This window comes from Falco peregrinus, chromosome 6 (genome assembly GCF_023634155.1).
Source record: "Falco peregrinus isolate bFalPer1 chromosome 6, bFalPer1.pri, whole genome shotgun sequence".
Classification (NCBI taxonomy): Eukaryota; Metazoa; Chordata; class Aves; order Falconiformes; family Falconidae; genus Falco; species Falco peregrinus.
This window is the reverse complement of record NC_073726.1, coordinates 30106742-30133773: the sequence shown is the minus strand read 5'-3', so window position 1 is coordinate 30133773 and position 27032 is coordinate 30106742. Positions and strand designations below refer to the sequence as shown.

Here is a 27032-nt window from a genome sequence, read left to right as displayed (position 1 = left end):
CACATTGACGAACACACACAGAAGCATAGGTGCATGTAAACGAAGACAATCTGCTTCAGAAATCCTACACCCAACCCAGAGTCAGGTTGCAGAGGTTGGATGTGCATGTGGTGGAAGACCCAGTTCTGCTGTGCTCTGCGAGGGCCTGCACCATTTCTCACGGGAAGAGCCCAACAGCAAAAACCAAACAATCCCTGAAAAGGGGCCTGTGCAGATGACAACTGCACTCCCTTTTTCCAGTGGTTTCTCTGAGGTTCCCACTTGCCTGTCAGGTTTAAGTGGAAGGCTCCACAGGACAGAAGATAGGCATGTAGGTACATTCAGGTTTAGATTGGGTATTGGATGCAGTCAGACACGCCTGTCAGCCCGACTCTGGGACAAGGGGACAGATAATTTGTAATGTGTGCTCCCCTTCACATGACACGCTGCTATTACAAGATTCAGGACACATACATTACTATTACCTCAACACGTGCCAGCGTCCCATTGCCAAGTTATTCAGCTGCTGAGGATGGAGTTGTAAGATAAAGCAATATATCATGACCAGCTACAAGTGAGCAAAGAACAACCTCCCCCCTGCTTTCTTACGAAACCCAAAATAAAACCCATCATCTTTAATTCCAGACAACTCACAAATCTCAATTTTCTCCTACAGGCAAAAACGATCACTGCATGATTGGGTTTTATTTTTTTTTCTTTCCCCCCACCTTTTCATCTTACATTTGCTAACTCAAAATCCAAAGTCAGAAAAAATATATATATTTAGTCGGAAGTATGTCAGTTACATTTTATTAACCTACTCCAAGGGAAAAGCTTCAGGGATTCACCATACAAGTATAAAACCCCTTTCAAACACCTAGGGGTTACTATATTACTTCATCCCAGCAGTCAATCAATGCAGTAAAAAAATTAAAATACTGAAAATGGATGCTTTTCCCCTCTTGCACATGTCCAGTGATGGCTCCGTTACAGCGTGATGAGGTCCACCAGGTTGCCTTTAGGAGGGGTCATGTTGTCTGGAAAGAAGTTAACTAGCGTATCAAACAGCTGAGTTCTCTGCGCATACGTGTGGTCGACATCCGAAAATCCTGGGGAAGAAAGAATAGAGGAAAGCAAGTCAGTGTTCACTTCTTCACACACTCAGTTTAGCTGAGGAATACGCCAGTTGTCCATTTTGGACAGCTGTTAACTGTTTGCTGCTTCTGCCTCGACGAACTAACAAGGCTGCCAGCTCTCCATCCCGCTACTATGTGCTTATACACACAGAGATCACGTCAGCCCAAGCCAACACCGCAATCAAATGCCATAAAAAGTAAAAAGCAAATGGCTGTCAAGCTCATTGACAGTCCTGAAAAAATGGGGGAAGCAAGAGTCCTCAGGGGACTGCTCTGATGTCCCAGAAAACAAAATCTGTGCAGCTATTTTTATTTGGTGCCTCATTTCTCCTGTCCTCAGGCTTTCCTCATTATCCTCACTACTCTCTTAACCAGATTTGGTACTTGTATTGTTTCCAGTTTTTCTTGAGACAAGCTCTGATGATGGTAGAAGTCCCAAGTGAGAGTTGGTATTTAACCACCCGACTTGCACAGAGGACCCAGGCTGCACCATGGTACACGGGTGCTTTGCAAACTAGTTTTGCGAAGTGCTGCCTCCCAACAGGGGAGGGTTTAGTCTGTGGCAGAAACATTGTTTATCCAAATCCTCAAACCATCAGCAGCAAGAACAATAGTGCGCACATACAACAGTTTCTTCTGCTTTGTATTACTTCAATCACTGGTATCTCAAAGGAATGCTTTTTAATTCAGTGAAGTCACTCTTCAGTTAATCAAAGTCAACCAAGTTAATCAAATCAAGGAGGGCTTGGTTTTTATATTTATTTTAGAAGCAGCATTTAGTGTATGTATCCTCTTAACTCTAAAGCCAACCTCTGAATAAAGTATTGTGTCAAGACCCAAGTCATCTTTTAGAACACTCAAAACTGGGGGTGGGGGGTGGCTTCTTTCTGATAACTTGGCTTCCCTCCTTTAAAAAAATTCATCTAATGGCATCAACTAGGTAACGTCTTCCAAACCACACAAGCCCAGCAAAAGCTTCTTCAGCCAGCAGGGCAGATAGTGCAGTAGGTTTTTTCCTTCCCTCAATTTCTTAGATTGGGAGTTAATGCATCCAAAAACTGAAGTCATTCATGCTCCAAGCAAGAGCTCAGTAATGTGAGGACAACACATTACAAGAATGTAAGTTATGCCTATAGCCTTCCTATAGCTTGCCCAGAACTACACTCTCGACTGTTTAGAAGAGTTAACTGGCCAGAATAGTGAAGCAAATTATAGCTTTGGCTCAGACCTCTGGTTTCCAGCCCTACACGCCACTGTTTTCTTTGCTCTTGACATTCTGCCCAAAGAACTAGTTTTGCAAAGAACAGAGCGAACCAAACTACTCCAGGAACTGCAGTTATCACAGCAAACAGAGCTGTAGCCATGCTGTGAGATTCCAAAGTGACATGACAGGATATGCTTTATTCCGACCAAAGCTTCTGTTTATTTGGGTAACAGTGAAGCATCAGATGTAATAAGAGACACAAAATGATCCCAGGAGGCATGGGTTTAAAACCACTGGTGACAGATGTTTTAAATATGGACTTGAGGCATTGGACACTGGTCATTACAAATAATTTCTCAAATGTCTACGTAGATGCGCTTCGCATATTCAAACCAAAAAGGGCCTACAACATTCATATGAACTATAAAATTTGATATAAAACCCAGCAGAAATTAACAGTAACTACTGGAGGGAACGTAGATAATAGAATTCTTCTGATACACAATACTCACCAAGAGTGGTGAAATCTGAGCCAGACTTAAATAACGCTGAAGCAAGGAGCTGAAACTGCAGAAAAGGTGGTGGAGGGACAAAGAATGAAATAAAATAGTTATTACCTACACAGGAAAAAAACTGAAAGATTAATAGAAATACAAGTGGCTTTACAGTTGCTGGGTTTTCTTTGCCCAGTCCTTAGAACTACTGTGCCATACACAGGAATAACAGCAGCAGACACTTTCATATGAGCAATATAATTTGTCACCTTGGCAGAGCAAGTTGGATGGTTTTTCCTAGAATTAAAGCAGCGTTGATGCAATGAAAGGTACTTGACTGAGAGCCCTAAAACTTCATTTTTTTATATATACTTTTTTGCCTCCCTGGCAGATATCACAGTGCAGAAGTAAGGTAGAGCCTCTTCCACACAACAGCGTTCCCAGGGATGAATGTGGTACAGTCTCTGTGAGCAAGGATTAAATGGCACGAAAACAGGGTAACTGCTAGAGCACAGAATGAACTTCTTGAACAACAAAGAAAGCTTTAAATGGCGACAACTGTTCTGAACTGCTGGAGAAGCTCGTATCACCAAGTTTAAGGCAATGTCTTTCTACCTAAAAAACATTCTTTGCTTAAAACATTTTTATTCATGATTCAGATGTTCCCAAGTAACACATTCATGGTTTTAATCTCTCTTAATATCTACTGATAGACAGTGCACACAGTATCTTCCTCTGCCCTCAGCTGCTGTTTTCAGTTACCCAGGTGGCAGCAAAGCTTTGTGCTTTGTCATGTTTCCTTAAAGAATTAGCTGATCCCTTAAAGGCTGGTAATCTTTTGTATCCTGTCTGTGCATCTTTACAGCACACAGCCCGGAAGGAAAGAAGGTGGTCAGGGGGAATCAGACGAGAAACACGTACATTCAAAGAAAAAGTGGGAAGAACAGCCAGGAATTCCATATCCATCAGTTTAGTTTCAATTTCAAGAAAAAACAGGGAGCAGACAATTTGCAGGCATCTAGGAGTGAAGGTGGCGAGTAGCAGCTAACATGGATTTGGCAATAACAAGTCGTATCACATCAATCTGATTTCTTTTACAAGGCAGCACACCCTATGGATGGGACTTGGCAATAGATGTTGCCCATTTTGACTTTCATAGAACTTCTGATGCTTCTACGTGATATTTAAGGCAAATTATCAAGGCATTGCCTAGACTAAGCTAACAGGGAATGGCAAATAGGTCAAATAACTTTACTGTGGGTAGCTATCAATGGCTTGACATCAAAATGAAGCCAAGAATCAGAAGTGATTCATCTGTGCCCCAGGCTCAGCATCATTCTGCATTTTTAGTGATAACCTGCTTGACAGAACAGGACATGTTCACCGAGTCCACAGACCCTATGCCATGCTCAGACAGACTGCCAGCATATAGCAGACAGGCTTCAGACTGTTTTGCCATTTCATGCAGCTTACAATGATGGATCAAAGTGCAATCCGCTAGGACCAAGTGCAAATCAACATACACAGGAAAAATCAGCTATACAAAACAGGTTGGGGTGCATAGGCTCTGTGAAAACAGATTTAGGACTCAATAGATCAATGTCATCCTATTGAAAAAAATGACAAATGCATAGAAAGTGCATGAAGAGTAATAGGATCTTAAAATAAATCAAGTAGTTCTGCTGTTATCAAGGCTCGTAAGTCTCATCCACAATAAGGCAATCACTTTTGGATGCCCTATATCAATTAGCAACATATGAGAAAAGCATTAGAAAGAAAAAAAAAATGTAAGTGGTCTGAACACCAAGCTTTATAGATAGTTCAAAGGAGTCAGGTTTGCAAAGCCTCCACAGAAGAACGGCCAAGGAGGAAAATGCAGTAAGCCATAAATTCAGAAGGCCACTTCAAAAAAATAAATCTACAACTATGTGCAAGAAGCCACAAAAACACTTCAGCAAGATCAGTTTCAACATGACATCAAGAAAAAAAAAGTCTAAAATAGAAATGTAAGTAGTGTGCTGGAGTAAGTTGGCGTCTTTTGGGGAAGCTATCACATGAAGCTAGCACTGGAGGTATTTAAGAACAGGTTAGAAAGATACAGGATTGACAAACTGCAGAACAGTGGGAAGAGGTTCATTAAGTACCCTCTTGAGTGCAAGGTCCGGTTATATGAAATCAAAAGGGAACGCAACGCTACATGTGTATTTCACTGCTAGCGTAACTTGCAAGAGTTGCTTGGCTCCAAATCAGCAACGTACTTAAACAGATGCCCAGCATAAATAGCTCCAAAAGTTCCAACAAAACCGGTGGCTAAATCTGTGCTACTTTTGAAAGCAAATGCCATGTCCTGGCCATCTTTCCCTCCCACACAATTGCCTTACGGGCCTGCTGCCAACTGCCTGGCAGCACATGAAGCCAGCTACACTGGGACAAAGCAGATGCCACATGCTTCAAGGGGTTCCCTTGTGTCCCCCAGCAACGCCAGCAGCCATCCTGCTGCAGACAGAAAGCAAGCCATGCTTAAGGCTGGGTTTCAGGATGCCCAGCTAAGAGACTATATAAGCAGGATCCAGCTAGCTGACTTGCTGAACTGAGACCAAAAATCCGTTGAAAAGACCCTCTGCCAAGTATTCCAGCCTCATCTGCGTGAGGCGTGATGGATTTTTCATGGCTACAAGTTTTTTTTCCAGCTTTGTGAGGAAAGTGTATCTTGTCTCCACTTCACTGATGCTGCTGCACTTCAGTCAACCTTGAGGTTCATTGTTTATTTGTTTTGAAATTGTATTTTGTGTATCAATTCACTTTTAGAAAGCACCTTCTGACAGAGTAGTCAAGCACCTAAGTTAAGAACAACAGTTATGGACAGCACTGAGGCTAAGCTGTTTCACTCTGCATTTGCATTACAATGCCAGCTAACTCTCTGATGTCCTCCCAAAGGACCCCTACTTTTTCCCAGCCAACTGTTACCACTTACGATACCAGGTCTCCTACACACCACTCACAGCATATATCCAATGTGGCATTTTCTTCCGCAAGTTCAAACTCTGATCTACAGAAGGAATTAATTTCTTCATCCATTTTTCTATAGTATTACTTGTTATCGTAACAGACGGGAAGTTCAAATTCTGACTAATTTTGGGTCCCCTAGTTGAAACTGCCAGAATCTGATTTTCTAAAATGCATAGCATTATGCAACAGCTTCTGAATTCACTTGCAACCAGAAGAGCAAAGCCCTCAAGCAAACCACACGTCAAATCCCTCCATCAGGTATCAGAATGAGACACCCAATTAATGATCATCTAGGAAAAAACATTTGCTTAACTTCACATAGCAACCCTGCTACAGAGGCAAGACCAGAATTCAATTATCCAGCAGAAGCATCCAACTGCTTTAATCACACCACCACCCATTTTCTTTTAACAATCCCTCCGGCTCACTGGCTTCATCCATTCCAAATTCAGCCTCCATAGTTCCCTTCGCTACACAATTAACTTCTCTCAGAGATCCAACCCACCTTCTGAACTGAGGTAAGGATTCCTTAGAGATAAATATGTCTGGTTAGTTAATCTAAGGCTATATTTGTCATATATCTGATCCATTAGTTATATATCTGGCTAACTAATACAAGGTTAACTAATATAATCAACCACATTTGGAAAGAGGCCAAATTAAGGCTGCATGGGTAATATTAATTCTGGCATTTTCCAACTTATGACTTTCATGCTTCCAACATTGTTCTATAAGTTGTGTGGACTTCATCTAGTTTTCTACCTACAGCAAAAAAGCAGTTCTGCCACGTGGCAACCTATGCAAGTTTTAGTGTATTTGCTGCTGCACTCCTCTGATTTTTGCGCAAATGAAAATGTTAACACTAAGGGGGAATGAGTAACTCTTGTTTGGGATAACCCAGCAGGTTGTATGAATCTGAACTGATTCATAATGTCTGATTGATAAGGACAGAATTGATTGATGTCTGTATGGCAAGTGCTCAGGTCACAGCATAATAAAGAGTTTCACAGCTTTGACCAGTTCTGTTGGGACGGTGGTTCGTAGCATAGACTCAAATTCTTTGAGGACAGAGCTGTCACTAGCCGAAGTTGGGAAGGCTGAACACTGTTTTTGTAGCTCCTTGGCTCCAAAGCCTCTGTTCCTGCAGCACGCAGACTCTGAGGCTTTACAAAGAATCACAGCAGGACATGAAGAAGAGAAGCACGCTTTTCTTAGCTCCTTCCTAGAACTATTTTTCCCCATTTGGGCCTCAATTTTCCCAGAAATATCAGTCTAATATGCAGACTCAAACAATACTTCTGGGCCCCGCTGACTTTATCTGGCAAATTTATTAAAGACAAGGTCTTAAGAATGGAAAGTATGAAGCAGCCTTGAACAAGGGCCTCCAGCCTCAGTCTACAAGCTAGTCAGGCCTCAAATTGGCCTCCAGGTCCTCGCTCTTTCTCCTACTGTGCTCCAAGAAAAACATACTGCAAGTTTTACTTGCACTTTGGATCTGTTTTATAGCAATCATGGAACTAAGCTTCACCAGTAGTTGAATCTCTCTCTGAATGACAAAATAACCTTACCCTCCTTTACTTGGGCAGCACTGGCCATTTTTTGTATCATCTTGGTTTCTTCTATAGCCCACTAAGCAGCGGCAAGGTTTGGGTATGATCACTCCAGCATTCAAGGAACACCACCTTTAGCCTTTTATGCGACCTACTGATGTTTTTGTGCTTTAATGGCACCTGTTTTTTCCTTGACGTAAGTACAAAACTTGGAATTCATTTTGATTTTCTATTTTGACCATCCTTTTATCTTGAAAAGCCTCTAGCTGTAAACTACCAACAAACGCACATCTGTGTGTGTATGAAATAGAACACCACCCATGCCACCAGAATTTTTTACACCAAGAAATGACAGTCTTTTATACAACTTTAATCTCTTTGTGAACTAGAATACACAGACAAACTTCCATGAGCTCTACCATGGAAGGATCTACACTCCTTTACATACAGTATCAGAGCTACTAAGCCAGTAAAAAAAGATGAATGAATGGGAAAACACTGAACTAACCAAGAGGTTTAAGCAATTTCAAGCAGAATCACAGTTGAAGAGAACTGTATCTGCATTTGTGGGCATCAGCAGAGGCAGAGCTGACATATAGCCTGTGGCCACTAAAACAAGCACCCATGCCACACTTAGTACTTGCAGGCATCTACTTTACTTTAGAATAATAAAAAAGGAAATAAAACTGTAACCTTATTAACATCCCTAAAATTCACAACAAAGGAACAAAAATCTGGGAGTATGCTCCTACTATCAATCATTCATGCTACTTTAAACAAAATGGGTTACTAACGCCAAAGCAAGTTTCAGAACAGCCTGTTTATTTTCCTTGGCATCCAACTCAAAACAGCTGAAGAGACTTGCTTAACTAAATTAGAAGAAATTACTTCCATCATAAAGCAAGTAAGCCTTACCTCAATGCGAAATTCTGCTTGTAACATTATATAACACTACTCATATCTCAGTCCATAAAACATGAAACCATATGGACCAGTCTCCAAGAGAACCACAGCACAAAGTTGGGGATAAACCTACTCAGCTTGGTCCTTCCCAAATTTCACAGTTGCCCTACAGAGAGGGGAAAGAACCGGCAGAAACTGATTCACTTAACATTTGCCCCACTAAGAAGCCTTCCAACACGAAGGGCTGTACCCAGCACAAAGCAAGCCGATCAGATATATAGCCTTTGATATTAAGACGATCTCAACTACAAATAACGACAGAGTATGTAGGTGTCTGGGCTGAGATACACAATCGAACTGGTGCTTGAAATTTGATACGGAATCCAAAAAGCCTGCGTCAGTCCTTTGGAAAGCACAAGAGCTATTTGAAGATGTAATGCCAGAGCAAAAAGCCAACTCAATGTGATAACCGGAAGGTAAATTGACGTCAACTGGAAATACACCCAGTCAGTACCAGTGCAGCAGCTGGCGTTCTGCCATACCCCCAGAAGATCTTGTTACAGGGGACTTTTTACAAGGGCATACAGTGATAGGACAAGGGGTAATGGCTTTAAATGGAAAGAGAATAGATTTAGGTTAGATATAAGGAAGAAATTTTTTATTGTGATGGTGGTGAGGCACAGTTGCCTGGAGAAGTTGTGGATGCATCCTCCCAGGAAATGTTCAAGGCCAGGCTAGACGGGGCTTGGAGCAACCTGAGCTAGCGGAAGGTGTCCCTGCCTGTGGCAGTGGGGTTGGAACTGGGTGATCTTTAAGGTTCCTTCCAACCCAAACCATTCTATGACCTGTTTCGGTGTAAAAAGCCTTGGAAGTTAAAGCTTTTTCACCAGCACAATTAAAACAACAAAATAAAAACCCAAACAAAAAAGCCTCCCAGAAATTGTTAAATGATTTTAGGAGGCCACTGAAACAGGAGCTTTAATTCTGCTGAATAGTATGTGCTGATCTGATGGAGAGAAGCTATTGAATCTTGTTTGGATCGGTCGTTAGGCCTGCAGAGAAAGGACTGCCAGTGTATTTGGCTCAGCTGGACTGAGCTACCTAAGCTCATGCAGTAGACCATTAGCATGCTCTATAAAAAGGGAAAACTTTTTTTAAAAAACATTTTATTCTATTTCTACTTCGTATGACAAAGCTACTACTTTTCATCAAAATCTCAGAGGAGCCAATGCAGTCAGGAAAATTCTTCATTCTTAAAAGATGGACAAGTTAAATACTACACACTGAACCAGGAAAATCAAATATAGAATAATATTAAAGGATTTCCTGTGCCAGATGTGCACAACGCACAGCCTTTATGGCAGTTTCTTTGGTCTGCTGGTGACAGCAGGCAGCATGAACTGAAAGTAGAGGAGCTTGCTGATCACACTACAAACGTTTTCTGTTCAGGTAAAAAGGCGGCACAGCCAGCCATGAGATGCAAGACCTCTTTAGGATTAACTGGTCGAAGAGACACACGGCCTTCACAGGGATGATGGGGCTACCAGCATGCAGGTATGACATGGACAAAATGGGAGATCAGAGAACACAGGAGAGTGGGTGGGAGGGAGAAGAGAGCATGAAAGTGGTCACTGTATATTATAGGTTATTACAGGTTCAAATAGGAAGAGGAAAGTTCTACCGCACTGGAAAGATGGGGCATAATTGGGCTGAGCCCGCTAAAGCATGCTTCATGGTCGGGGTAGGGGGAGGAAACCAACCCCTTTTCAACCTGAAGAAAAGCAGGATTATTTGTTGTCTTTCCTATGCCAGAAATTACTAGAAAGGATGTGAAACTACTTGAAATAAGGGACAGCTTAAGTGAGAAACCATCTAAGAGAACTTAGAGGGACAGCACTTAAATGTGTTATTGGATCAGGTGTTTATAAAAGCTAAGCAGAATTTATGACAAATGTGATCAGTTTCAAGCTCCCAATATGAGTAAATACTTGTTTCTTAACTCTAACCCTACAATTCTATACCGTACATATGCAAGAAGCATATTCTCCTCCAAAAGCTTTTAGTTTTTGTATAATCTTTTCTTTATCATAAATTAAATCTACCAGATTAAGTGATTTAATCCAGAGACTCAGCATGGACTAACTGTGCCCATTCTCCCATCACAATTTTATAAAGGGAGCTGTCAAACCACTTCCAAAGTCATTAACACAGAGTAAGAACCAGACGAGACGTCTCCTCTTCCTCATCAACCTGTCAGGAGCTGAACATTTGTACATATAGCTGGCTGCCCCAAGTTCCATGTGGAAATTAATGGCAGAGTCAAATCAACCACCTTATCTGACACTTTTCGCTATTTCTTTAATCCTTTCTGTAAAGCATGGCACACTGCAGTAATGAAATCGAAACAGGAAATGGGAACAAATTCCTGGAACAAATAGAAGAACACACCTACTGCATAATATTCAAAAGGCAGAAGAAACATTGCTTCCTTCCCTTGGAATCTTATATGTATACAATCTATTTCCATAAATACTTAAGATCTAGAGAAAAACCTCTCTCCCCCTGAACTATTTAATATTGCCAAGCCAAAAGGCAGTGTGAGAGTCTATCCACTTTCCACCGCACAACCAACTACAGACTCGTGGTATTTCAGAGTTTACATTTCAATTAAGTCTCCCAAAATACACACCAGTACGCTGGATTTAAAACAAAGGCCTAGTCTTCACTATTATGAGTACAACAGCTATTTTATCTGGAACTGCAGTTGTAAAATGACTGTTTCTAAAGCAGTACGATCTTCAGTGTGTGAAATACATGATACAGCAAAGTGTCATGCACCTGTAGAGCTTTTTCAAACTGAATAAAAGCATGGTTTACAAGGCTCAAAACTTTCACATGAGAACACAGTTTACACTTCTTTATGACTAAGACAAGGACCATTCATCCTTACCTCTTTTGTCTCCTCAGGGTCTGAGTGATCCACAGTTACATACAAATCATTCTGCAGGTACTTCAGTGCACTAAGAGGGTCAGTCTGAGCTTTTTCTTCAAACCTGCAAAAGGCGACACAGAAAACTTGAGCACAGCCATTTTCTTTGGTGTGAAGTACCACTATTTCTACAAAGAGCAAAACCCATCTAACAAAACCTTCAGCCTAGCACTTCCAAATAAAGCAGCGCTGATGGCAGCTCAGCCTCGTATTTTCTGGAGTACACACTTTCAAGCCAGACTGAAACATGGAAGAGGTTTTTTTGAGGGGTCTAAGGGAGCTACAAGGGCAAAGTATTACACTCTTACTAGGAATATTCAAAAGTATACATACAGCAACTTCTTAATACACCCACATAAAACATTTTATTTGTGGAAAACAAACTATTAAGTAAGGTATGAGTAGCACCTCATGGGAGGATCACAGTTCAGACACAGGCAAGCCTTGAGCGCTTCAGTCCCAGGGATATTTACATTCCTGACTGTGCAGAAGCATAACTGAAAGCACAGGGATGAAGAACACTCTCTGCTTCTGCCCGACAACAGAAAAAGGGACAATGGGCATGAAAACCCAACAGTTCAATGAATACTGAGCCTTAATATTCCACCTTTGGAAAGAGCACACGTACATAAAAATCCTATGCACCACGACTATTATCTTCTCATTTTCTTTTAATGAGCAGAAACTGTAATTTCTGTGAATTCTCTAAAGCAGTTAACATAGCCCTCAAAATTATTCTGGGCTCAGCATCCTCAGTGAGCACAGCTACTTCCCTGCAGCACCAAGCTGGGTGGAGAAGCCTAGAAAGGGATGAGGTTTAAAATTCTTTATATTTTTTCTTCTGTCACCTATCCACTGAATGCAGTACCACACTCTGTTTGTCATCTTCTGAATCACCAATACACAGTATTAAGCCTTCAGAGGAAAACAACGCAGACAATTCTGGATTCCAGAGATTAGGATCCTAAAAACCATGATCTCAGTTACTTAACTGCTTTGTTTCAACTGCTTTGCAGGAACACAAGGTATTTTATTCATAATATATTTCAGTTACCTTTAACAGGGTATAGCCTGTCAAACAAAGAAGTCACACTGAATAGACTGAATGATATTATTACCTTTTTTTATTTGGGTCATCTGCTTGGCTATTTATGCTGTAGTGGATATCTGTAGTACAACTTTTGAAACTGTCTAAAGATGCAAGTCATTCAGCCAGTGCACGAAGCACAAAGACTACGTCTGTTACTGGATGTACATGACATTTTGGTAATTAAGCATGATTTCTTCCAAACATCCACAGAGATCATCTTAGATGATATTGCCATGCTCCAGAGAGCTAAGTACCTTAAATAAGTGGAACCATTGACACCTTACTCTTCTATGCCTGGCCAGCTTGGCTCCACTATGGCTGACTGGTACTAAACAAGTTAATTGGCCAAAAAGTACTCCAGCTGATGCAGTAGATTTGCTTTGTATGCAAGCCAAGTACCTGTTCTGGTACTTAGAGCTTGAGAGAGTGCAGATAATGGGCAGGCAAGTGACTCCACAGCAGCTCAGCTCAAGCCCATAGAGGAACATGAACTCCAGCAAAGCACCCATCATACCAGTGCCTGGCTGGTCATGTTTGACTCCTTCATATGGATCCCAACAGATGGGAGTATGGTGCACAGCCCCCAAACTTCTGCCAGACAATATGCAGCAATATTTCCTTTGCATTTAATTTAAGCAAGTAAAAACAAGTATTTGCATACAACCACATGTGGGTTTAATAAGGCTCCCAGATTACTGGAAAGGACCTTAATTCATAGGTATTCACAACTATTGCATGGGTAATCTGCAAAAGGCCTCATACAGCCACAGTGATTGTTAGTTGAGTATAGCAATTTGCTTGCTGCCTCGAAAGTAAAATACTGTCAGTGAAAACTGACCTCCAGCTCTTAGCAGGACCTGATAACAAAGTATTCTCACCAAGAATGCAGAAAGAGCTATTTACTGGCATCAAACAATTTGTTGGTTCTTGAAAGGCTGTCTCACTGCTGCAATTTCCTGCCTAAGGCAACACTATAAGCTTGGTTTTGTAAAGCTGTGGCCCTAAATAGCAACTGTAAGGCAGCTCTGAAACATCCAGAGCACAAGATGCAGAATTCAGCTACGCTGTGAAGCTTAAGTGAGATCTTTCAAGCAATTCCAAATGAGAAACTGATGACCTCACCACAGTTGAGTCTCAGATGTGCAAAGGCATCCAGCCCCCAGACTTCATTAGCATCCTTGCAAGCTGTTACTATCTCCTAGCACAGTGTTTCAGAAACATACCCCATTTCCTTGGGAGGTGACAGTACCAAAACACATGTTGACGAGCAGCAGAGTGAAAAGGGAATCTAAAATTTCCCCACAACTCCCCACACAACATCCAGATTTTTATAGTTTCAGAATAACATAGTAAAACCAGAACGAAGTTGATCTCCTAGTTTAGCCCTGCCCCACTGCTTTTTATTAAATTAAAAAAAATAAAAGAATCAAGACACATGCAGGCCATCATATAACCAACAAAGTGACATTTCCCAAAATAGTTTACAAGATATTCAAGGTTTATCAACTTAAAAAAAAGACACTTTGGAAAAAAAAACCTGCTTGCAAGACACCTTTGTTTCTGTACCTGTGCTTTCTTATGAGGTATTTGCAGTGTCTTAGCAGGTATTCCTTTGAAGGTCGACAGAGCTTCAGAGACCAGAAGTCATCTAATCTCATCTTCGGAGAGCAGGACTTACCAGGATTCCCTCCAAATAAGTAATGAACCTAAGCAAATGAGAGGCAGATCAAAAAGTTGATAGTTTGTGTACATCTGTTAACAAAGACCATTCACTATTGTCAGCATCTTTGGAGAGGTTTATTGTGGAAAGAGGAAACTCTGCCTTTGACAAGCTGCTTCAGCTTATTATTAGCCTTACTTTGTCCTGTAGGAATGAAGAAAGTTCTCTCAAACTGCTTATGCTTTAAGATAATAAAAACCCCTACAGTTAGAACCTCCCTCTAGCAGATTCCCAAGATATCTGTAAACATCCATGAACCATGCGATCTTGTTCTTTAGGAAAAACCTATGAACACACTAAATTCTTAAGCATTTAAGGTATAAGCAGAAAAGAAGGAACTGAGCCACCTTTTTGTCCTGTTCAAGATACCTGACCCAAACAATACTGAAACCAATGGATTACCAACCTCTTCTCCAATCTTGTCCTCAAAGACTCCAAATTCTCATTGTCATGAGAAAAGCTAAATTAAGGAACCTATATTAAGCCTGTCTCTAATTTGGGGATGGGCAGATTACACCCGTGTAATTCTGAGAGACTCCAGCAATCACACATTTTCTTTGAATAAAAAACATTTATGCTTGTTAGGAAAACTCAGGAAAAAAAGAACTTTGTAGACTAATTCTCTAGCTCCAGTCAGCACACTGTTAGTGAGGCTGTAGTACTAAAGCACCACAGTTCAGACAAACAGCTTTTCCCTTGAGTCAGCCAAGAAAGAGCATTACCTTCCCCAAAGACAAGGACCACTGACAAGGCGAGTGAGAACTCCTAAGGATGCTCAAAGTGACAACAAGCCCAGTCCAGCAGAATCTTGGGAGATGACCAACAGGCCCGTGTCCCCACCTGTCCCATAAACTCTACAGAACCTTAAACTGACTTAGAGAAAAACACTTCCATGGTCTCTGGAAGGGCAAATGTATCAATTCAATACAGCAGCCTAGCTGCAAGACACTCAGCACACCACCCAGGCACAAAGAGCTAACTGAATCAAAAATAAAACAGAGAGCCAAAACTGTAATGTTAAGAACAACTATGGAAGAAAACACCAGTCTTACCAAGAAACAGAGGCCACAACCATTGCTTCAAAAAAGGTTCTAGTAACCCTGAGATGCCAATCGTAGAAATACTAAACATACCTGTATGCAAAATTCATTCTTTATTCACGGCAGCTCAAACAAAGTAGCCTAAGAGCCGTTTTGATAGTTTCAGAATACAACACCTTTGAAATGCAAGGCTAGACTTACAGAGAAAATTGGAAGTGTTAAAAAAGGACTCTCTTCACTTTTTTTTCTTCACATCGTTTGGTATTTCCGACTCTGAACTGTTGATATTAAGCTTTCTACAAAGGGTCTTTAAATACTGAGGTTCAAGAAGTCCGACAGGCTACCTTTCTCCACAGCTTTAAAAATAATCACTCAAAACAATGTATTCTGCATCCCACTGATGTAGGCTCTCCTTATTTATATCAGAGGAGTTTAGAAAGGTCATTTGAACAGAGGTTTCTAAAAATAAGACTCTTCAAAACAAGCACATCAAATAGCTCTTCAGATAAAGCTGGGCAACTGCCATGATTTATCAACCTTCACAATACCTTACAAAATACTACTCTGAATCTCATGGTACCTTACACTCAGAAGTAAGCCATTAAAGGAGGAACAGTGACAGTCTTATCATTCAAGTCCATGAACACAACAAAGCATACAAGTTCTCCACACAGAAGCTGCACCTTAAAATCACCCTTAACCCCTAAACTTTTGGGCTAGCTTGGTTTCCCAAATCTGATTAACATCCAATGGAATGATAAGACTGAAGTGTATTTGTCTTTTTCAGTTCAGACTGTTTCAGACTAACAACACATTTTAGAAAAAGTTTATTTTTTAATTGTAAAATAAACGTTACACATGCCACAGTAATTTAAATTCATAGGTTAATGAAATAATAGTAACAATCCATGGGTTTGTGCTTTTTGGTTATATATGCAAAAAGTCCGAAGTTTACTGAGCTTTATGTATGCTATAAATATATTTTATGTATGCTATAAACAATTTTAAGTCTATAATGGACACACCCATGCTTAAAAAGTCCGCTAGTGCTAAGAATGCCAGTTGCACCTGACATGCCGGGCAAAGTAATACACCTGTGTTAGAGCAGATTCTTAACAGTGGTTAGTTCATTCAAACACACTTCCCCCTAGAAATGTTGGTTACTACCTGTCACTAACAGGTTGTGAGATCAAGTCCCTGAGGACAATGAATGAAGCTTCAAGTGTTCTCAAGTGTGACAACAGCTAGGAGCTAGCCACTTGACAGCTCTGTAGAGGTTTAGTATATCCCACTGTCTGCATTTTGATTTCATCTAGGAGCTATTATGTCTACTTCACATAGTCATAAAAAGTAGCTTAGCACCTTATTTCAAAAGATAAGTTAAATGAATGCTACCCACCACATTAACTCAAACATTAACCACGTACAAAAAGCTATATCCATTGTACCATCTTTGAAGAAGCAACTACACCTTAAGAGCAATACGACTAAAAAAGTCACCATGTATGTATCTGGGCCCTCATACCTTGTGCAACTCATCATACACCAGCTGGTGGGCAAACCTTGGGCAGGGCTCCTCCTCCTGAAGGCTTTTACCTGGATTCTCTTTTGCTGCTTGGTCATTCTTATAAACACAAGACCTGAAATACAAGGCAGTAATGATCAGTAGTACCTACAGGAAGCAGAAGTTGTTACTGAAAGGCTATAAGGTACAAAAGATGTCAGTTTGAACTGCTTGGCGTAGAACACCAAATTTTTCTTACTTCTTTATATATTGTCTCTATTATACCATCCTCATTCTTAGCTCTACAAAGAAACGCATCCACAATCAGAGGTCATCTTGGCTGAACACAGTCCACAGTCACAAGTCAAACAGGAAAAAAAATCTAGAAAAAAATCTACGTCATGAGCTTGGGAGGTATCTTCAGATGTTGCATTATTTGCTAGAAGAATTCCCATTTGTGAAGATTTTTCATTATGGAGAATACCATCTTGGACACAGTAGAGCTACAGGCCACAGCAAAGCTAGTATTTCAATTATCAATTTCCAAGCAGACTTAAGTTGTAACTGAAAAGCTGTTAAAAAAAACCCCAAACAAACACTACCACCAACCAACATTCACACCTTTCAAAGTGATCGGTCCCACATTAAAAGAGACCCTGAATACAAAAATGCTGCCAGCTCTTGAAACAGGACAGCAGCAACCAGCTACCAAATACAATACAGCAAAGAGACGAGGAAATAATTTTCTCAAAATCCTGTATCCAGCAGCTACCTGAAATACCACTGTACCATGAATGCTACTATTAACTTGTAATTGACTGAATTTGCTGCACCGATGATTAATCCTGGCCTTGAAAATTTCTTACTGGACAAGTTTTTCATAATGGCTTGCTGCTTCTCATCTCCTGCACCTGCCTCCAGTAAGGAAGTTCACATGATTTCTCTCTCTCATTTGGCTTATTACCATTGGTGTGTCTAAAGACTAGGGGGAAAAAACAAGTGCCTCAGGAGAATGCAGTTTGCCTTCAACATTACCATTCCATGATTTTAAGAGGTTTGAGAGTTACCTGGGAGACAGGATTGCTTTCTAAAGAAAGTCAGAGTAGATGTTAGAAATAACACCCCTTTCATGGGCTTACCAGCTGTTCCTCACAATGTCATAAATCCAGAAGGAATTCCTTACATTCTCTTCCCGCTTCTCCTTGTCTTTACTGAGCCCTGACAAGACATGGATTTCATTCAGTTCTGGATCAATGGTAGCCCTTTGAGTGAAACCTGTCATTGGAACTGACAAGACAAATAATAAAAAAAAAGTTACACACTGAAAATAACAGAGGATACAGGAAAAGGTCCAAGCACCAGACAAATGCATTTCCCTCCCCTTGCAAGTCAGCAGATTTCCTCATATCCATGGTACAAGCATGAGACAGCACGTAACTACCTCTTCAGTATTCTGGAATAAAGAGCATCTTAAGTTTAACCTCTCTACCTTGCTTCCTCATTTTCTTCTTTTTAATTCCTTTCACCCCTTCATCTTTCATATAAAACATATCATTCAGCCAACAGACTGAATGATCCCAAGCCAGTATTTTCTACGACCTCTCCTCCACAGAAACCTCGTTATTTACCACAACTTAAAAACTGAAATGGCACATCTCAATAGAGAAGGCATGCAGGCATTGTCAAGCAAACCATATTCTTCTTGCACGTGCCTTCCAAAGCAGGGTGAGAAGGTGGAGAGGAAGAAACACCATCCAGAGGCTGACGACTTCTCTGCTAAGGACAACTCCAACGCAAATTCTCTTCTTCTCTTCCTATTTGTTACTCATGGGAGCACAAAAACCGTTCTGAGCTGCTGTTTCCTAAGGGAAGGTATGAACAGAGCTATCTGGGAGACTACCAGCTCAGAAATGAGAATTAAGCTGCCTAAAGACAGACCTAGATGACACTTGCAGATATGGAGTGATTTTGTTATCTCATCTGTAAAAGGAAGCATTCATTCCAAAAAGCTTAATTGCAAAAGCTGGGAAACTCAAAAAAATTCAAGATTAACTCAGAATTACATAGCTCACAACCTTGCATTGCTTTCTTTAGGACAAAGATGTCAAGGAAGTTTTTTTCTATTTTCTAAATAGCTGTGGTATAATTACCAAGAGGAAGCTATTCTTCTGTTCTATCTTCAGATTTAAAAATCTGGTGAAATAGTGAAGATTCCAGCAGTTTTCATCATAATTCCCCGAAAAAAGGTCAGCAAATTTGTTTGGCAGTCCTTTTTGTTTGTTGTATAATTCCCCATTTCCTGTTTCCCCAGGCAACCCTCCTTCCAAAATGTATTTGTGAAGGGCACGTGATCTCTGTTTACAGATCCTGTTTGTCTCATTTCTCTTTCTGGGTCAGTTTACAAAGGCTGGTAAAAGTTCCTGGCCTTTGGTCAAGATTTTGGCATGAAAAATTCTCAGAACTCTTCTATTTTGTGAATTCTTCCCTGCAATTAACTGTGAATTGCACGCACAAGACCTACACTAATAAACCACTGAATATTGCTGTTTCAGAACACACAAAACAGTATTTTGCAAGCGCATTCGGTAATAGGTTTCAGTCTTGTACTTCACTCTTCTCATTTGGTAAGCCAAGAAAGTAATAAACAAATTCAAAAATTTCTGAGCGGCACTTGGTTTTCTATAGTTTAAGCCCCTACCAAAATATTTAGCAAAGCCAAAAGACCCAAATGTTTCTTAAAAAAACCAACATAATTCTTATGTAAACTTAAACTGAAATACATTCAGATAATTCAATCTCAGAGTTGTGTTGACAAAATCCTTGTTTATGGTTGCACAGAAAAGCAGAAGGCAGAGCACTTGGAGCCCTCATCAGCCTGCCTATTTTGACTTCCAATTTTGCCACAAAGTTTCAAAGGAAAATTAATCCAGTTTATAAGCAAATTGGTGGCAGCGCAAAGGGGAAAAAAAAGCACAAAACAATGCTGGCAAAACTACATACCTTGTTTTACCTGCAAACCACAATGAAGTTTTTTAATAAGACTAATGAGTCCTGTGAAAGTCACCCAATAAGGAAATCGAGAACTAAGATGAAAATTAGACTAAATATAATTAATTCTTGAGAAGTATCATGAATATGTTTGCTTGCATAGTCATGGACTAAATTAACCTAAAAGGATTAAATTCAAGGCACATTTAAGACATTTCTGGCAGAAGAGCCATCTAAATTTGATCAGCAATGCTGACTGATGTACATAGAAAACGTCTTCGCAATACTATCTGCTGCTTTGAACATTTAAGACCATGCTGGGTTTTCAGAAAAAAAGCATACAAATCTTTACAGCATTAATACCTCAGGCTCACTGAAATGAAAATTATTATAATCATGACAAATACAGCTGCTGTATTAGCATTCATACAGAAAGCACATGAAACTTGCCTATCAAAGTCCCATCCCTCCTCCTGAAATGTTGTTAAATAAGTGAATTTTCTATCTAGTTCATGCTTGATTTTCTGAAGCTGAAATTATTATTTAAATAATGGAGGGAAAAGCAGCCAAAGTTCAGTACCTCTTTTTTTTAATCTTGATAGTAACAATGGGATTTATCTGCAGCAACCGCAATCAAAACCAAATTCAAGTCAAGTAATTTCAGGCTTCCCTCAGCTGTAACTCAATCTTTTTTGAGACTGTTTGAAATGCAGAACATCTAGAAAAATAATATATAAAAAATAAAAATCCCTACATTTAGTGAGAGCCTGAGATGAGCAGCAACTTACATAAACTCTTTAACCTATCTAAGCAACTGTGTAGAAACCAAATTTAAGTAGTGCCTTTGGCTACACAAAGTTGACATCCAGTCTTCTGCAGAGGAAGTTCAAACTACAAAGTTAGATGCAATGTAATTTAAAAAACCAACACAGGACAAAAATTTGGCCAAGTCCTTGAAACAGAAAAGGCAAGCTACTACACAATAAGAGGGAGAATCTGTGATTTTTTTAAACGCAACATACACATCAAAAGGTTGTTTACTAAGGAAGTCTGATCCTCAACAGAGCAAAAGGGCTACATAAAGTCCGCACAGCTGACAAACAGTTCCACTAGAGGGTAAGAGATCTTCAGAATCTGGAAGTGCAGCAGACTTGCAGTAAATGCTGGATATAATTCGAGTGATTGCAGTCAGCATATTAGAGAGGGACATAGGCTGTAAACTTGTGAAAAGTACTTGTGGTATTTCACTAATGAAACATATGTTGGGAAGGAAATTTAATTCTTCATGGGAGAGAAAACTGACCCTGTGATAGTAACTGATTGCTTCGGGCGTATATTTGTTTAAAATTTTGAGACTCGAGTAAAACAACTCAAAACCCATAAGGGGTAAGAATCAGACACAGTAATGCCAGTGCACTGCAAGAACTACTGTTTGCAATGTACTAGGTCCAAGGGATGCATAAAGTGGTAAGAACAGCTCCGTGGAAGTTCCCAGCTCTTCTGTTTCTCCCCATAAATGTAGATGTAAATCAGCTGTGGAGCAAGCCCCCACCAATTTCACACCTTCCAGAGTACCTCTCAGGCCCAGTAATCACTCAGGTCAGCTGTGGGCAAACAGCTCGAAGGACATAAAGCAGCAAGTGAAGACTTAGCCCTGAACACAGCACTGGCCTGTCGCTGTGCAATGTTAACTTGGGTCCCATGATAATACATTACCGATTGAAGGGGAAGACCTGTACAGAGAAGTTACTGAACACAATACAATCCTAAAAAGTCTAGTAAATGGTGACTGCTTTTCTTGTGCCACTGCGTTTTTTTCCCCTGTAATCTCAGGGGAGGGCAGATGGGCAGTAACTAAAAAGAGAGGTCTCTGAATCCCCTCTCCAGAACTGCACATTTTCACTCATTTTTATATAGCAAAACCAAAAAGCTCACAGCCTCAACATGTGAAAACAATATTCAGCCACACAGGCCTTGAGTTAGTAGCCAGTTACATAAACAATAAGTCCTGAAAGAGCTTCGATAAGATGCTGTGTAACCCTGTACAATATAATTTCCGTTTAAATACAACACACAGGAGAAGCTGTTCTACAAAAATGAAACCTAATCATGAAACAGATGCTCCTACTACCACAGTCCCTACTTACAGGCATCTATTTGATCATAGTGATCATTTCAGCAAGATGAGTATTTTTTGGCTTGTATGTGCAAACAGCTACAGTTGTTTCAAGCACACACTGGCTGCTGCCAGTATTTAAGCAAGAAAACAGAGCCTTTACAGAGGCAGAGTTTGCAAAGAGTAAACTGGAGTTCACAGATGTGGTTCTCATAGTACTAGACAGAAGTTTGGGAATTAAATTTCCTCTCTCACATTTGAGGGGATACTATAGCACGTTTTTAAACATGCTTTGAAAGACAGCATTGTCAAACAAGGATACAGAACTTGTAGTCCACAGACCACTTTTGAAGGATTCATGAAGGATAATTAAGGGAAGCAAGCTCACCGACAGCCTTTTAGCGCCTCCTAAGTTACGAAACCCTCACAACACGCTACTGCTAATCCCACTGCAAGTGACTTGTAAGTATCCTCCCTCCTTGTGATGCCTCAGGTTTAAAAAAAAAAAAATTGGAGAAAGCTACATCACATGGGTATTGCTGTTTACCAGAACCCGGCACCTCTCTAATAGATTAATTTTAAAAAAGCAGCAGGTCAGCAAATTACTTCATACCAGTACCTGTAACCCACATAAAACTGAAGCAGCATCTCCCCTGAACTTTAATGGAGCAAACCTTGATGAGTGATTGCATACAGGCCAGCTGTTGGCACAGCAAGATAATGATGATCCTCTGGGATTTTTCATGATGAGACTGCATTTGGCCATCAGCCAAGGGGCAGCTAAGGAGACCGTCTGAACAGTTTGGTTGTCATGTTGAAAAAGCAAAACCTCAACACTCAGTTCTCTCCCAAGCAACGTGAGATTTTGGAAAAACCAGGCCAGTTAATAAATCTGCATGAAATTCTACTGCTGTACCATCTCTGTAATGCATACTTGGAATTTGGTGACTGCCTGCTTTCCTCCTCACCTTCACAGTCAGAGAAAGTGTTTTGAGACTGGTTCAGAGAAGCACCTCACAGGATGAAGAGCCCATAAGGTCCCTCACAAAACACAGTACTTCCATGGAAAGACACACATTGGCCACTGGCAAGGTAGACCTGAAACTGGACAAGGGCAAGCCCTGTCAAGTGTCACAAGCAGATTATCAAAATGGGATATCCAGACCCCTTGTCTGAGTTGGATCCTGGCTACGTGGAACTAGCTGTGCTATCTATTTTGATTAATGTTTTTCTGATTCTCTCTTGTTTTAATCCAGGATTTCTTGGACTGGGCTGCACCGCCTCTGTCCGTGGTACTTATCCAGGACACGGCCCATCTCTCAGGTGCACAGTTCTGCATCTGGAATGAGCACTTGCCCCAGCAAGAGGCATGGAACCTTCGCTGGTAGTTCAAAAAATATCTGCAGTTTGCTCTTAAGAACTACTTCACCATTAAAAGGAGCCGCAAGAATGTTTAAAGGCTTGTTTTCATTTGACTTTGAAGGTTACTCGATGCCAAGGGATATAAGATGATCTTGATTCTCTTGCAGAAGGAAATTCTCCCTCTGACCAACAGCTCTGACACACCACCTGAGCCAGGGCCAAAGGGTTTATCACAGGAACTCAAGTGTTCCTTTAGACCTGAAATGCCTGCCCATGATTAGTCATGGATGGTGTACTAAGCAAGTCAGGCAAGCTGTCAGCACACCCTTTTGAAGACATCTGATAACGATGGCATTTCTAGACCATCAGCATGCTTCAGACACACACTCTGGCATATGCGTATTTGGTCTGGTTTTGTTCTTTATGTGTTATTGTTTGGGGGAGTTTTTTGGTTGGTTTTGGGGTTTTTTTTTAATTATTAAAGGTATATGACTGCTCTGAAAGGGTACATTCATTGACATACACATTTCTGCCTGTCCTCCATCCACAGGTTCTATTCAACTGTACTACACTTCCAATTTGTACCACTGCTGCCTTTCTTCACATCTGACTCATTACAGTTGCATTCCTTAGCTGACTAACAAATTTCTTGCTCCAAACAGTCATCATGCAGCAGAAAGAAAACCAATGGCCTTATTTCACCGTAGTGCCCCCTTTGGACAGCAAAGAGAAAGCACCCGGGGTGGGTTTTTTTGATGCAACAAGCTGGAGAAAGTACCCATGCTCACCCATTTGCCAGACACAAAGAGCTGCAAGCCTTACCTATGTTTCAAAAGTAGACCGAGTCAGGAGACATTTTTAGTAGTCAAAGCTGCATGCAAACCCATCTTTTAGAAATTGTACCTTAAATTTGAACTTTTCCCAGGAATGAAAAAAGCACATCTAAATTTGCTAAAGTTATTGTCCTTTATTCCACGCTAAGAAAATTTAAGTGATACTTATCAGCCACTATTCTCAAACACATCACCTATACAAGGAACTGGTTCCAGCATCAACAAAGGCACAACTAAGAGCAAAGAAATACTAAACAGCATAAATATCTCATCTAGAAGATGACAGCAGCAACATCAACATGTCATTACCATAGTTTCCTAGCATCACAACAACTACATATTACTGATAATTCTTAACTATCCATTTCACCATTTTTTTAAGAATCTTTTTACTACTTTAACAAAAATTTTAAACAAACGCACAATTAAGTTCTTTTAGAAAGGTTAAGAATCAAAATAGCTCAACTAAGAATAGAACTGAATGCCACATGTGAGCCAGGAACAAAATGTAATCATGGGACTTTATAGGAACATTTAGGTCAGGCATCCTCAACTTGACTCATCACACCCAGCAGCTTAAAACTGCACAGCGACCAGTCAGGGAATCACTTTGTTCATACAGATCAAAATGGTGTATCACTACCTAACCAGAGCACAATAAAGACTTGCTTTTTTGGGTGAAAATAGCGCTGTCAACATTTGCTGTCTGAATGTTATAAGCTTCCTGTTAATATGCAAATAATCCTAGAATTATCTTTCAAAAGCAAGGAAAACATTCAAATCTGTTTGTTTACTTTCTACACACGGGAGAACAGTAAACTGAAAATCTACTCATGAATTATTTCCAATGAGTCATTTTCTTACAAAGTCTACTATTCACTACTTCAAGGCGTGTGGGAATTGGGAAAAGGGCTAAACATTATAGTCTCATTTGCTTAACTGAACCTTATGGTTAAATGTACTTGCTGAGAAGCACAGCTCAGTGTCTTCTTCAGCCATAAGCCAAGCTCGGTATCTTTAAATGTGAAGTAGACACTGGTGTCAGCTCAAAGCCACATGTTTTAAAGCTTCTGGCTATAAGGAAATGTAGTTTAAAAAAAACAAAATGACAAAATGCTATCAATTTCATGGAAAAATATAATCAATTCATTAAAAGCTCCAACGACAACAAATGGTGCGCAGGTGTGTGTAGAGCAGCATCAGCCAACATGCAGGCACCTCAATAAAGGAGGCAGAACCAGCTTCTACTGTTGACATTCTTGGAAGCGTTCAAGCAAATAAATGACTCCAGAGAGTAAGAGCTTGGGTTTTCTTCTCCCTCACTGGCATAACTAAATTAATAAGCAAACAATAACTCATAACCATCTATAATTAACTTCTAAAGTTCAGCAAAAATACTTGCTAAAAATTAAGCCTGACCAAGGTAAGGGAGGGCAGCCTAAATTCAAGATGAATTAGCTTCCTGGGATTTTGGTAACTGGAAAAAGAGAAAACAAGGTCAGGGCTAAATATGCATAATATGAGAAATAGTCATAACTTCTGCCCTACAGTGATACCCAGCACAACACAAATTTTCACTTCTGAGCTGTATACTGAAAATCGGGATGTTTGCAACAGTAAAATGATGTGCTTATACATGCAGAAAACGTTTTTGGAAAAAAAGAACGTTTCTCCTCAAATGACAGAGAAGAAAGATATAAAATCAGTTCTTTACAGTTATGTTACAATGCCTTTTCGTTGTTCCTAAAGGTTTCTAGTACACAGAACTATATCTAGTATGTAGCTCCAACAGTACGAACCCAACAGAACTGAAGCCTTGTTCCCTTCTCCTACTTTTTTTGCTCCTCCCTGATAATTTAGTACAAGAATAAGAGAACAACAGGTCTCATCTTTCTAGCCAGCTACTACCAGGCAAAATAACCTTTGTCCCTCTACTCCAATTCTCTGTCTCCAAGCATCCTACTGCCTTTTCTGCATCTCAAACCAAGAACCAAGCAGATTATTTCTATTCTATGGCATCTTTCATTTGGTGAAAATTAGGGGGGGGAAAATTGTTTTCTCTTTCTGGTCTAAAGAAAGTTACTCTTTTCAGGCTCCCACACCCACAGCCCCCCCCCCCCCCCTTTGCTGGAGTTTCAGAGGAGATAAATTTGATTCCTAGGTTGGCTGAAATTTTTTCCTTTTGAGGTGATATGTGGTTTCACACATCAATTATTTGTATTGTGCTGAAGGTGGTGAGTGTCAAATGACAGGAAGGACAAAAGAGCTGGCATAAGTTTAACTTGTATACTGTGAAGTTTACTTGGGTATGCAGGGCTAGTTAAGGATGCTAACCAGACACCACAGGACACTGAACATTGCCTTTCACCTGCTTAACAACATATTCCTTATTTGTACCAATGGGAAGAAATGAATATGTATTTATTCTCTTACCCATTCCTGAATCTTTCTTAGTGCCATCTGATATGATATCCACATGATCGCTGTCTACGTCATAACTGAAGAAGTCATTCAAATAAGTCTTTGATCTCTGGCCACCAAATACATATAAGCAGCGATTTTTCTAAAATAAGAAAAAAAAGGTCTTTACAAAGCTCAAGAAAGTATGTTGGCCAACTCTGACCATTAACAGAAACATTAATGAATCAAAGAGTAACAGATATGTTCCCTGTAAGTTTAAAATCATGCCTTAACTATCAGGTCTATCATTCTTAATTTTCTAAGTATCTTTTACTGTTTTCTCCACAAAAATTCACCAGAAAACAATTATGCAGAATAGTATATTACTCTCAAACTCAATAAAAACTTAAGAATTCTTGATTTAGATTCTTGGTCATCTTGATTCTTGAATTTATGACTTCTCAGTTGTAAGACCTAAACCATTAAGGGCTCACAGCTCCTCTGCCCCAAAAAGCCTCTTAAAAATGCAATTTTAAAGACTTGTTTTTCATTATCTATATGATACCACAAACCTGGATCCAACAGTTTCAACTCCAGAGTGACTACGCAGATTTTACACTGTTAGCTATTGTAACCCTGTCTGATCGAGCTATAACTTCAGAACATTAAAACAGCAATTCATTTTCCAAGTTTAATATTAAAGAATTAATAGTCT

General features: G+C 40.1%; 1 protein-coding gene across 6 annotated transcripts in view; it reads right to left on the bottom strand.

The window, feature by feature from the left end:
* Positions 1-773: 773 nt before the first annotated feature.
* MKLN1 (muskelin 1) overlaps positions 774-27032 on the bottom strand; it is a 98527-nt gene continuing 72268 nt past the window's right edge. For 5 of the 6 annotated variants that reach the window (XM_055808980.1, XM_027778694.2, XM_027778696.2 and 2 more), the window contains 7 exons: positions 26351-26480; positions 17758-17905; positions 16640-16754; positions 13921-14060; positions 11226-11328; positions 2832-2886; positions 774-1088 (listed from right to left, as the gene is read on the bottom strand). In XM_055808980.1, coding sequence (XP_055664955.1) covers positions 967-1088; positions 2832-2886; positions 11226-11328; positions 13921-14060; positions 16640-16754; positions 17758-17905; positions 26351-26480 — 813 coding nt within the window. In that variant the 3' untranslated portion in view covers positions 774-966. The remainder of the gene's footprint in view (positions 1089-2831; positions 2887-11225; positions 11329-13920; positions 14061-16639; positions 16755-17757; positions 17906-26350; positions 26481-27032) is intronic. The other variant, XM_055808981.1, reaches the window with a different exon arrangement.